At 46.9% G+C, this 13169-nt stretch overlaps 1 protein-coding gene across 1 annotated transcript; it reads right to left on the bottom strand.

Annotated features, from left to right (window-relative positions):
- Positions 1-5458: 5458 nt before the first annotated feature.
- Positions 5459-12878, bottom strand: LOC141378290 (uncharacterized). Its single transcript, XM_073926462.1, has 2 exons — positions 10221-12878; positions 5459-9871 (listed from the first exon to the last, which is right to left on the bottom strand). Exon 2 carries the CDS (start codon positions 8046-8048, stop codon positions 5523-5525), a length of 2526 nt encoding a protein of 841 aa, XP_073782563.1. The 5' UTR covers positions 8049-9871; positions 10221-12878; the 3' UTR covers positions 5459-5522.
- Positions 12879-13169: the final 291 nt, after the last annotated feature.

The raw sequence follows: 13169 nt of genomic DNA, 5'->3' as shown, positions 1-13169 counted from the left end.
CTTTAAACGAAATATTCACCCAGATATGATACTTCTGTCGTCATTTACTCAATCTTCACTTGCTTCAAAACATCTTTGAGTTTCTTTTTTCTGTTAAACACATTAAGGCTAAACATTGCTAGACAGACTGCTAGACAATGACTTCCATAGTATTTTTTCCTGCCGATTTCTAGCATTATTCAGAATACATATTTTTGTTTAACAGAGGTAATAAATGTATAAATGTTCAATAAATAAATGGTGACAAAAGTTTTCTCTTGCTAGGAACTATCCCTTTAAGTGTCGTGCGCACGGGACTTTTATTGTGAAGGCGCAGCGCTGCTGTGTTTCCGTGTTTAGTCAGCGTCGATCATCTGACGGCTTTAGTTCCTTTAAACGGAGTTTTGGAGTATTTTTTGGGAGTATTTAATCTGTTGAAGGGAGAGTTTAGGGTCCAGACATAAAGTCAACAGTGTTCTGCTGTTTAAAGCGTACAATTCTTCACATTATGGGGCAGTTTCTTGTGTTTTGGTCGACCTTCCTGCTGATGTGCGCGCGTTCAGTTTTTCTGAATCAGAATCAACAACAACACAACAACCTACAACTGCTCCACCTGTGTGCAAACGTACGTTTTCATCTGCATCTGCTTCCTTTATTTTCATCCCATATTTCTATTTCATTGAGGTAAAGTTGGTGTTATAGCCGCAAATTCGTTCATTGCCAACTTGTGACTCGCTCCCTATGTTGTTTACCATGATACGTTACTTTGAATATTCGGTCAAAATCACATACAAGTATGACTTGAAAACAACATTAGCTCTGTTTATTTGACTGTGAACAATGTTGTACTTTGATAGTCATTGACTGATAATATGATTTCTTGCTTTCTTTAATTATAAATTTCATTCTATCGTATATTTCTTTATCATATTTTCATTTTAAACTCATATAATCATATACAGTACGCCCCATTTGAAAATTAATATTTTTCAGGGAGTAAAGGTCATATTTTGATTGATATAAAGTTGGTTTTATATTCACACATTCAGACTTTCTGCTTAATATAATTTCAGAAAAGTATTATTTACATGTCCTTAATAGTGAAATCATATTAGCAGCCAATGACTATCAAAATATAGCATTATTTACAGTGAATTAAATAGTGCTAATGTTGTTTTAAGTCATGCTTGCATGCGATTTCATATCCAGTGTTTAAAATATAGCACAGTAAACAATATCTAGACTGTCTCACAAATTGTCACTGAATGAATGTGCCAATAAAAGACTATTTCACCTCAATTTCTTACTGTATGTTTGTATTTCTTTAATATATTTTTTAGTTTTTTAAATATATCTAACTTTTAAAGTTGTCATATATTTGAATGCCAGTATTGTTAGTCTTCACTATAAAAACACAAAAATTATGTGTGTGTTGAAATAATATCACAGAAATATAAGTTGCATATTTTGGGAACTTTGAAAATTTGTTTTTTTTGAAGGCCAATTTTTACTATTTGGGGTAAAGTTGGTTTTTATATTTGCACATTCAGACATTTATTCTTCTTAATAAGATTACAGAAAAGTAATGTTTGCAAATTGTAAGTAGTGAAATCATATTAGCAGCCAATGACTATTAAAATACAGTGCTAATGTTGCTTTCAAGTCATACATACATGTGATTTCAGATCCAATATTCAGTATAGCGCTGTCAACAATATTTGGACCGTCTCACAAGTTATCACTGAAAGAAGTAAAGTAAAGAACTTTATTGTCATTGTAGTTGTACAACGAAATTTGTTTGGTAACTCACAGAGACCAGCAGCAACATAAAAAGAGAGAAAAACAAACAATAGACATAATACTAAAATATAAGAGGCAAGATAAAGTATACTAAATGTAATAAGTCACATAAAAACCAACAATAGACATAATACTAAAAATATAAGATGTAAGATAAAAATATACTAAATGTAATAGTCACAGTATTTACATTATGGCAAATGAGTGCAAACATGAATATCCATAAAGTGTCTTTGTGCATTAGCAGCAGAACATCAGAAAGGTAGGGAGTGAGGGAGGGGGGGGTGATTGTTAATGTGTACAGAGAGGAGGGGTGGCACAGGCTACAGCTCTGGGGAAGAAGCTGCTCTTTAGCCTGTTTGTGCGAGTCTTAATTGCTTTATATCTTTTCCCTGATGGGAGTAGTGCAAAAAGTTTGTGTCCTGGATGAGTAGGGTCCTTAATGATGTTGCTAGCTCTCCTCTGTAGGCGGCTAGCGTGGACTGTATCGAGGGTTGGGAGTTTAATTCCTATGATCCTTTGTGCAGTCTTAACAGTCCGGGATAGAGCTCTCCGGTTTTCCGCAGTGCAGCTTGTGTACCACACTGTGATGCAGTGACAGAGGATGCTCTCTGAAAGAATGAAAGAATGTGAGAATATAAAAGCAATGCCCTCAATATATTTACTCGGTTATTTTAATGAACACCCCAGTTTGAAAATGAATATTTTTATCCATTTCTCAGTGAATATAGGTCTTATATTTTTGTGCATTTGAACAAAACCGATTTATTATTTATTAAAATATTTTTGTAGTCATCAAACATCTTTAGAAATGTTTACATCTTTAGTTTTTTTGTCAGATTAGCTCTAGTTTTAGCTTCATTACTGCCTGATCTAATGTATGTGCACACAAATAATATTATAAAGCATTCATTTTCTTTTTGGCCCAGTCTCTTCATTAATCAGGGGTCGCCAGAGTGGAATGAATCACCAACTTATCCAGCATATGTTTTATGCAGCGCATACCGTTCACTGAATGCGTGTTTGTGTCTCTTTCTTAATGTTTTATGTATTGTGAGCATCAGGGTTATTAAAGTAAACTGAAACCATTTTGTTACTTGAAATAAATTAAACATTAACTGAAAAGTGTATATCAATATATAAACCTTTAACTTGCTTTATTGCCAAGGAATTTTTTCATTTGACAAGCTCTTAGTGAGTGCGCGTAACCGTCGTAAACTATTGATTTTCAAGACAGCCTCGCTGCAGTCAATCACCAGCATTTGATCCAGTCACGTTAAGGATGCCGCAGATTTTCTAGCTCACTGACGTTGACAAGATTATACCCTTGAGTATCGAAATTTGTTACCGAACGAAAAAGAATTTTTCGATACTCGATAGTAGCAAGACGATTCGGTCGGTGCTTAAAAAGTATGAAATTCGATAACCAGCCCTAATTGCAAGGTATTCACACACAAAGTAGGCCTACCTGAAACTTTGAATTAGAAAAAGCTTAATAATACATTGGACAGATCCTCAACGCACTGATTTCTCCTCTTTGTGCTGCTCAGTTTTGAAAGTGTCCGATTGAGTTTCTTCTTCTGAGGGGAATACTTTAAGTGCTGCCAATAGTTAGTAAAGCCTGGCTTATTGTGGTCAAAGTAGTTGATTATATTAATAAAAGTGAAACTGACAGGCGCAGTATGGATTGTCATTCACTGAACTTGTCATTAACTAAACATGATGTAGCCTAATATAGGCTATTCTGAAACTGTGAATATTTTGCTGTCATTTTAATTATAGTAAGACTTTATTCAACAGACCAGTTTGTGTTTTGGCGCTGATGCATATAAGTGGACCTTGTTTTAAACTTTCTCCGTCTCACTCAAAAAAGGAAACATAAGCTGGACCACAACATATATCAATGTCATAATGAATGCTCAAATAATGTAGCCTATAGTTTATAGCAAGCATCATGTTTAGTTAGATTGTGTTTGTCATATACAGTCAGCCTATAGGTCTGTTATTTTTACTAAAGAAGATTTATTATTTGAGTTTATCACCAGAGCTATAGAAACAATAGGTTACTGTCGTAACCCCGGTTCTCTGAAACATCGAGTGGAGAGATCCACCTATGGGAAGGCATCCGTGCCTGACCTCTGCAGAAGCATCCAATTGCACCAAGTCTGGCTTGACAGACAGAAGCGCGTGCCCAATGGCAGGTAAAGAACCGCCCCTTTACCTGTGCGCATAAATCATTCTGCACGCACTGCTATTCCTCAGTGAGCATATTCGCTTCTCGTGTAGCAAGCGGGGCAAACTTGGTGGATCTCTCCACTCAATGTTTCAGAGAACCGGGGTTACGACAGTAACCTATTGTTCTCTTTCATCATCTCGTGTTCGAGATCCACCTATGGGAGATATGGACAGCTCCCCGGTTGCCCAATACACTCACAGCGAGGCCCACCAAGCCAGCGGACGGTCTCCTGAAAGGCGGTGCATGACACGTCACAAAGCATGTGGTAACATGCGTTTAAGGACACCTGAAAACACAATATGCTAGAGCATATATATATATATATATATATATATATATATATATATATATTTACAATATATGTATTTGTACATATAAAATGTATATAATTTGTGTCAGGTGAGGGTATGATAACACTAGGGACAAATATAAGCCAAGTGAGACCAACTAGGCTCAAAAAGTTGTAGAAAGCATACGGCACAGGGCTACGAAGAGCCCACACCTAAGACAGAATGAGCTACCGGAGTCTGAGTAACATCAAGACGGTAGTATCTGACAAATGTATGTGGAGAGGCCCAGCTTGCAGCGGCACAAATGTCCTGCAAGGAAACCCCTCTAAATAGAGCCCAAGAAGCAGCCATGCCTCTAGTGGAATGTGCTCTGAGGCCCCCTGGAGGCCGCACTCCCTTAGATTCATATGCCAGAGAGATGGCTTCCACAAGCCAATGAGAGAGGCGTTGTTTAGAAATGGGATTCCCCCTGTTTGGGGGGGCCCAAGAAATGAAGAGTTGATCACTTCTTCTAAAAGAGCTGGTCCTGTTGATATAGACCCGCAGAGCTCAAACAGGACATAAAGCATTAAGCCTCTGATCCTCCGTGGAGGAGAATGGAGGAGGGTGAAAAGCGGAAAGCTCTACCCCCTCACAAGAAAAATTAGGGAAGCATTTTGGCATAAAGGCCGGGTTAGGCCTGAGAGAAACTTTTTCTCCACTGAGGGAGAATTTAATGCACGAGGGGTGAACAGAGAGTGCATGTAGATCACTGACACGTTTAGCTGAAGCCAAGGCCAGCAGCAGAGCTGTCTTGAAAGACAGATGCTTCAGAGAAATAGCCTCTAGGGTCTCAAAAGGATGGTGAGTCAAAGCATCCAGCACCATGGAGAGGTCCCACTCAGGAACAACTCTTCTAGTGACTGGAAGGGAACGACGGGCACCCTTCATAAATCTACGAATAAGAGGGTGTTGCCCAGCCGTGCTGCCATCAAACCCTACATGACATGCAGTGATGGCTGCTAGATAGACCTTGATTGTAGAAAATGATTTTCCACAGTCCATAAGGCCTTGCAGAAAGCCCAAAATATCAGCGACTGAGCACTGATATGAAATCAGTCTGCGCTCCCCACACCATTCCTCAAACACGCGCCACTTGCAGTCATAAAGGGACCGTGTGGAGGAGGCACTAGCGTTCTGAATAGTTGCAATAACACGTGGAGAAAGCCCCAGTGTATTTAGGTTTGCCCTTTCACGGGCCAAGCCCAGAGAGCCACCCTGTCTGGACGAGGGTGGTAGATTTCCCCATTCGCTTGGGACAGGAGGTCCGTACGTAATGGGAGGGGCCATGGCTGTGCATGTAGAAGAGGGATTATCTCTGCCAGCCATGGAGCCCTGGGCCACCTCGGTGCTATCAGGATCAGTCTCAAGCCTTGTTCCTTCACCCTGAATAGGGTTGGGGTTATTAGGCAAAGAGGAGGGAACGCATAGAGCAGCACATTGGGCCATGGATGAGCCAGTGCGTCCACGCCGAGGGGGGCATCCATGTCCTGTAGCGAGAAGAACATAGGACAATGGGCGTTTTCGCGCGAGGCGAAGAGATCGACGTCTGTCTGGCCGAATCTCTTCCAAAGCAGGCCCACTATTTGAGGATGGAGACGCCACTCCCCGTAGAGTGGGTTCCCCCTTGACAAAAGGTCTGCACCCCTGTTCAGAACGCCTGGGACATGGGTCGCCCGTAACGACAGAAAATGTTGCCTGCTCCATACTAAAAGCTGGTGAGCTAAGGCGTGGAGCTTGGAGGATCGCATCCCCCCTTGGCGGTTGATATGTGCTACAGCTGTAGTGTTGTCGCACCGCACTAGCACATGATGCCCCTGCAGGCGGGGCAGAAAATGTTTTAGAGCTTTCCACACAGTGGGAAGCTCCAAATAATTTATGTGGGCTGAGTGAAGTGTGTGGGACCACACGCCGTTCACTATCCTGCCCTCCTGTGTGGCACCCCACCCTGTCAGCGAGGCATCTGTCGTTACCACTTTGCGCATCATGACAGCCCCGAGGGGGCTCCCATGAGCATAAAACTCTGCGTTCCTCCAGTGGCGCAGCGCTGTTGTGCACGAGCGCGAGACTGTGACATACAGGGAGAGATCGCATAACGGGCTGAGATGAAGAGATAAAACCCACTTCATGAACGCCCTCATTCTCAAAAGGCCTAGTGGCAGGACATGAATAGCCGAGGCCATGAGACCTTGTAGTCTGAGACATGTACGATACTGTACCCTTGCTCCTTCCCTGAATTGTGAGAGACAATTCAGAAGAGAGAGAATGCGCTCTTGCGACAGGCGCGCGCGCATCGTAATTGAATTCAGCTCCAGTCCCAGAAAAGTCACATTTTGGGATGGAGTGAAACTGCTTTTGCTCACATTCACCCGGAAACCGAGTGCTTTGATGTGAGTGAGCACACGGAAAGTATTTTGAATTACTTTCTCTCGCGAATCGGCTATGATCAGCCAATCGTCTATGTATGTCAGGATCTTGAGATCAGCTGTTCTCAGCGGCGCAAACCCTGCCTCCGCACACAGACAGAACGTCCTACGGAAGACGAACGGAAGAACTGTGAACTCGTAGCAAACGCCCTGGTAAGCGAAACAGAGAAATTTCATGTGCGGAGGATAGATGCTTATGTGGAAGAAAGCATCTTTCAGATCGATCGATGTGAACCAATCGTTCTGATTTACTGAGCATAAGAGAGAACCGTGTGTTAACATTCTGAAGCTGTATTTCCTCAAATGTTTGTTCAACACTCTGAGATCCAAAATAGGACGAAGAGAGCCGTCTTTCTTTGGAACTAGGAAATAACGAGAGTAAAACCCCTGCCCGATCAGGTGCGGGGGTACCACTCGAACCGCCCCCTTCTGCAGGAGAGAGGAGATTTCGTCTTTCAGAATGTGAGCAGAGCTCTCTTCTGTTTGAGAAGAGAGAACTCCGTTGAAACGCGGGGGTCTTTTGGCAAACTGAAGCCTGTATCCCCTGGTTATTGTGTGAATTACCCATTCGGGTGCTGACACAGACTGCCAGGCTGTTACCTGATTCGCAAGTGACCCCACACACACCGGAGAAGTGCTTACCGCAAATTCGGCCGGTTTGTTCATTTCTGGTGCAAGTGGACAAACTAGGGGTGACATGCAGGGGTTCACAGAAATGTGTTCTTTTGGGAACGATTTCATTTGATTCGTTTGTTTTGAGGTGTATTTTGTGTTTGGGAACACATGTGCCGAAGCCTTTATTTGAGTGAGGGGAACAAAGTTTGAACGGTGTGGTGACACTGCTTGAACACTTTTCCTCACAACAGACCCCTTGAACCTGGGGCGAGAACACACAACGTCCACTGAACACATGGGGTGGACGACCTCCTTTTGAGCTATTCTCCGTCTTTTGGACAGAAGCTCTGGGGCAGGAAAATAGTCTGTAGGGCTTGTGGCCCGTGAACACAGACTCGGCGCCCCCATTGGCTGAACATCAGGCCGGCCGCTTGCGTTTCGGATCCGAGGGGGTTTGGGCAGGGGGTTTTCCCGCGGCAGCGGGCGTTGTTCTTCCCCAAGGTTTTGCGGAAGGATGGTTGCCCTGTCGCGGAGGGGGTCTGGTGCGAGGTTTATCCTTGCCCTGATGGAAATTCCGCACTGTGGCAGGGGAAATAGGGGCGCGCGCTGGGGGCACCTGGCGTGGAGCCGCTTTCCTAGGAAGACATAATTTGAAGGCTTCATCCTCCTTTTTGTCGTCGCAGCGTTGTTGCATTAATGCAACAGCGGGGCCAAAGAGAGCCTGTCCGGGCTCAACCGGGGCGCCCGCAATCCGCCTCTTTTCACTGTCAGGGAGGCCCGACAGATTCAACCAGAGCGCCCGCTCTCCTACCACCGAAAGCGCCATGGAACGCCCGCAGGCTTAGACGGTCTGACGTGCGTTACGGAGAACGAGGTCGTTAACTGTGAGAATCTCCTTCCACAGTGATGGGGAAGGGGTTCCCTTGTCCAGTTGCTGTCCCAAGTCATCCAACAGCTCCGCCTGGTAAGCGGAGAGGAGCGAGGAGACATTAAGAGCCCTCACAGTTACGGCTGAGGACCTATAGGCAGCCTGGTGAACAGAGGCAGAAAAGCGGTCCATTTTGTTTGGCAGGACCGGTTTCGGGGGGGCGAGTAGCCCGCCCTGAATGGGGCTGAGGTGTCGAGCGATTGATGGCTCGATAACGGGTGGGTCACCCATGCCGATCGATGCCATATCCTTTACCTCCAGACCCGCGAGACCTTGTTTAAGGTTGAGCGGGTCGCCCCAGTAGTGCTTCATGTGCTTCGCACACGCTGGGAGGACGGGAAAAAGTTGTTTCCTCGGGCCTGGTGGAAGCCCCAGCAACTTTCCATCATAAATGTCCCTCTCCTGGTCGGTGGCACTCTGTGGAGCTGGCCATTCGATGTTGAGGCGAGCGGCCGCTCGCTCACACACATCTAGGAGGATGGACTGGGGTACGGTCGCGGGAGTGTGAATCTGGGGAGCGCCAGAGGGCGGGATGGCCTCCTCGTCCTCTGAAACACCCAGAAGACCCGCGTCGTCATCGTCGCCAGAACCGGCCGGTTCATCAGCGAATGGCGGAACACCCGCGAAGATGTCCTCTTTGGGGAACGCAGGATTGGGCTGGTCAGCCCAGTCGAGAGACATAGCGCCCCGGGAGTCCCCTGGCTGCGCGCTGTCGTCACCATGTCCCCCATCCGAATCGGAAAATTCAACACATTGAGTCGCTACAACTTTCATACGACCCCGCAGAAGCTTTTTCGGTAATTTAAGACAATGGCTGCAATTCTCCGGGGTTTCCAACGCCTCTTGAGCGTGCTTGAGGCCCAAGCAGACAACACAGAAGGGGTGTGGGTCCTTTGCAGCAATAAGCGCGCCACACGCGGCCGGGCAGGCCCGTGATGAGTGCTCGGGAGATGCGGCAGATTTAGAAAGTGACATATCCGAGGCGGGCATATGTGCACTTTAGGTTTTGGTTTTAAGATACTAATGTGGAGCTTTACATACAACGGAAGGGCGCATGCGCACACAGCGACCAGCAGTGAGAGTTTGGCATGGGACTAGTGCTTGTGTTTTGTTTTTTAACACTTTGTTTTTAACAATTTAGACTATGTGTCCGCTCTTCTCTTTTTAATTGTTTATGGGATAGTATTTTAATATATTCGTGTGCAATCTATCTACAATGGAGATTTTATTTCTCACGTTGTTATGGGTACCGGTTTATCTTCTGCTTGCTGGTGAATATGCTCACGGAGTTGTTAATCATGGAAGGATACAGTATACCAGGAGCACGCTGTTGCAATTAAACCCTTTAAGGGTAGAGACAATTTCAGACATTTATTTACCAAATGTGGTACGGAAAGTGTCCGATGGAACGCGGGAAACAAAGCCGAAGGCCAAGATGAGGAAGCGAGGTAAGCGAGGGGGCGTTAGGCAACGCTTAAGGATACAACAGGTGACTCGCACCCTGCTCCCCTCTGTGATCATGGGAAATGTTCGGTCCTTAGGGAATAAGTTGGATGAGCTTGCAGGTAACGTTCGAGGTTACTAAAGTAACCCTTCGTTCCCCGAGGAGGGGAACGGAAGCACTATAAGTGGATTTGATTGTTAAAATCCACGCATTGGGAGGTTCGTTTCAGAAGCTACTCGTCTGAAAGAGTATTGAACGGGCCAATTAAGAATGAATTGGCAGCGCAAGCCTGCGCAGGTGAGCGGCATAAGCAATCAACTGAGTATATAAGCTCACCTGGCGCCAGCAGACGCTATCCTTTTTAAGCTGAAGAGACTTTTAACAGCTAAGGGACAGTCATTATGGCGACGGAGTATAGTGCTTCCGTTCCCCTCCTCGGGGAACGAAGGGTTACTTTAGTAACCTCGAACGTTCCCCTTCGGGGGGAACTCCAGCACTATAAGTGGATTTGATTGTTAAAATCCACGCATTGGGAGCCCATTGAAAGCGCCATAATGACTGCACCTTACCAACACCCACCATGAGAGAGCGGTCAGGCAAGCGTGACGCACCCAGATCATGAGAGGCGTGGTCCTCCAATGTGCCCTTGGCCCTAACTTATCCCACTTCAAAAAGAAGTTTTACGGAATAGGTATCTTTTTCGGGAGTCGCTAGCGTCTAGATAATTCTAGGAATATACGACAGTACGTTGGGAAGCGTGCCATCCCAGTAGGGAGGACGCTGCGGAGACCATCCGCACCCAATAGGGGGAACAAATGGAATACATATGGACTAACCCTGAAAGGGGGAGTGCACATAAAAGGTGGTTAGCAGATAGGGAAAGCACGGGTCCGCCCAGGGGGGGAACTTAACCGTGGCGGAAAAAGCATATGGGGATCACCAGCGGGGATCGGCCACAGCAGGCACCTATACCCAAAACGCGGGCTGACCAGCGGGCAGACCTACTACGTAATGGGCCAGCAAGTGATTCCTCCGCTGAGTCAGTGCTGGGGGCCTCGGAGGAATCTGCAGGGCTCACCAAATGGGGAACTTTACTGACAGACAGGAGGGTGCACATCTCTCCGTGTTAGGGAAAAAAGGCACCGCAAGCGTGTACAACACCTACCGAGTTGTTTCCTCAATCACCAAAGTTACCTAACACCCTTGAGGAAACCGGCTCCACTCGCAGATTATAAATCTTGCAAATGTGTTGGGTGTCGCCCAGCCCGCAGCTCTACAAATGTCTGTTAAAGAAGCGCCACGCGCACACGCCCAAGAGGATGCAACGCTCCGAGTGGAGTGCGCATGCACCCCTGGGGGGCGCGGCTGGCCTCTGCTCAAATAAGCACATGAAATGGCCTCCACAATCCAGTGGGATAAACGTTGTTTAGACACGGCACTTCCCTGCTGCCGTCCGCCATAACAGACAAAGAGCTGCTCAGAAGATCTAAAGTTCTGAGTACGGTCCACATTAATGCGCAGAGCGCGAACTGGACAAAGTAAGGACAGGGCTGGGTCTGCCTCCTCCGGGGGCAGCGCTTGAAGGGTTACTACCTGATCTCTAAAAGGAGTGGTAGGAACTTTGGGCACATAACCCGGGCGGGGTCTCAGAATAACGTGAGAAAATCCCGGCCCGAATTCCAGGCACGAGTCACTGACCGAAAATGCCTCCAGGTCCCCGACCCTCTTAATGGAGGCCAACGCGACCAGCAGAGCTGTCTTCAGGGACAGAAATCTTAAAGATACTGTATCGAGTGGCTCGAAGGGATCAAATCGCAGGCTCGTGAGAACGAGGGCAAGATCCCAAGAGGGCGTGAGAGGGGGGCGAGTTGGATTAATTCGCCTAGCGCCTCTGAGGAACCGGATGATGAGGTTATGCTTTCCCATGGTGCCGCCAGCCACCACGTCATGGTGAGCGGAGATGGCAGCAACGTAAACCTTGAGAGTGGAGGGCGACAGCCTGCTGTCCAGCTTCTCTTGAAGGAAAGAGAGCACAACACTGATCTGGCAAGATCGGGGGTCTTCTCTGCGAGAGACACACCACTCAGTGAATAGACTCCACTTCAGGGCGTAGGCGCGCCTCGTGGAGGGGGCTCTCTCAAAGGGATCTGCCAAGGGAGGGCCGTCGCGAGGAGGGAGAGCTCTGATATCCAGGTTCGGTTGGGCCAGAGGGGCGCAACTAACAAAACCTGCTCCTCGTCCTCCCTGACCTTGCACATTAACTGCGCGATCAGGCTCACTGGGGGAAACGCATACTTGCGTACGCCCCGAGGCCAGCTGTGGGCCAGTGCATCCGTGCCGAGAGAGCCCTCGGTCAGGGAATAAAACAACTGGCAATGAGCGTTCTCGGGGGAAGCAAACAGATCGATCTGGGCCTCCCCGAATCGCGCCCATATCAGCTGAACAGACTCGGGGTGGAGTCTCCATTCTCCAGAGTGAATCTGCTGCCGTGAGAGCACATCGGCTGCACGGTTGAGCATACCTGGGATGTGAATGGCGCGCAGCGACTTCAGCCGCGGGTGACTCCAGAGGAGCAGACGGCGGGCGAGCTGAGACATGCGGCGAGAGCGCATACCCCCCATGCGGTTGAAATACGCTGCCGCCGCCGTACTGTCCGTCCTGACCAGCACGTGTTGCTGCCCCAGCGCCGGAGAAAAACGCCGGAGAGCAAGGAACACTGCCAACAGCTCTAGGCGATTGATGTGCTAATGCAGCTGGGCACCTACCCACAGGCCCGCAGCTGCATGCCCGCGACACACGGCTCCCCAAATTGTGCTGGAAGCATCTGTCGAAACAACAACATGACTGGACGCCTGTCCCAGAGGCACACCGGCCTGCAGGAACGAGGGGTCGTTCCAACGGCTGAGGGTGCGGCGACACAGCGCAGTAACAGAGACTCGGTGTGTGCCCTGTTGGAGTTTTTTGATGTCATTAACCATTTCCCTGCGTGTTCAATGAGAGTCAGGAGAGGTTTTCTTCAATGCAAAAGTATTAGCCATTTAATGAATACAATTGAATAATTCAATAGATACAGAGCTCCGGGTTGGAGGTGTCCCTCACGTATGTTCAGGCCATCTTCAACAACAACTCTTTCCTTCCAACCACTTTTATATACATGTGTAAACAACTGGTGTTCTAGGAATTGGCTGGGTGTGGTCCTTTACGTTCTGTATTATCTGGCCTTGGCACCACAGACCCTGGCCCCTCTTGACGTACATACATGAACATGACACAGCTAAATTACATACATAAACATGACACAACTATATAACATACATTGGCATAACACAGCTACATTCATAGAAAGAAATGAAAGAGCTACAATTAATAAGTAATAAATTTCCAAAATTACAAAATCCCTCTTTTGAGCTCC

Source organism: Danio rerio, chromosome 16, assembly GCF_049306965.1.
Source record: "Danio rerio strain Tuebingen ecotype United States chromosome 16, GRCz12tu, whole genome shotgun sequence".
NCBI classification, from domain to species: domain Eukaryota; kingdom Metazoa; phylum Chordata; class Actinopteri; order Cypriniformes; family Danionidae; genus Danio; species Danio rerio.
The sequence above is the reverse complement of the archived record's forward strand: the minus strand, read 5'-3'. Positions and strand labels throughout refer to the sequence as shown.

Coding starts and splice junctions, on each gene's coding strand:
- LOC141378290 (XM_073926462.1), bottom strand. CDS start 8,048: ATGAAGCCTTCAAATTATGTCTTCCTAGGAAAGCGGCTCCACGCCAGG.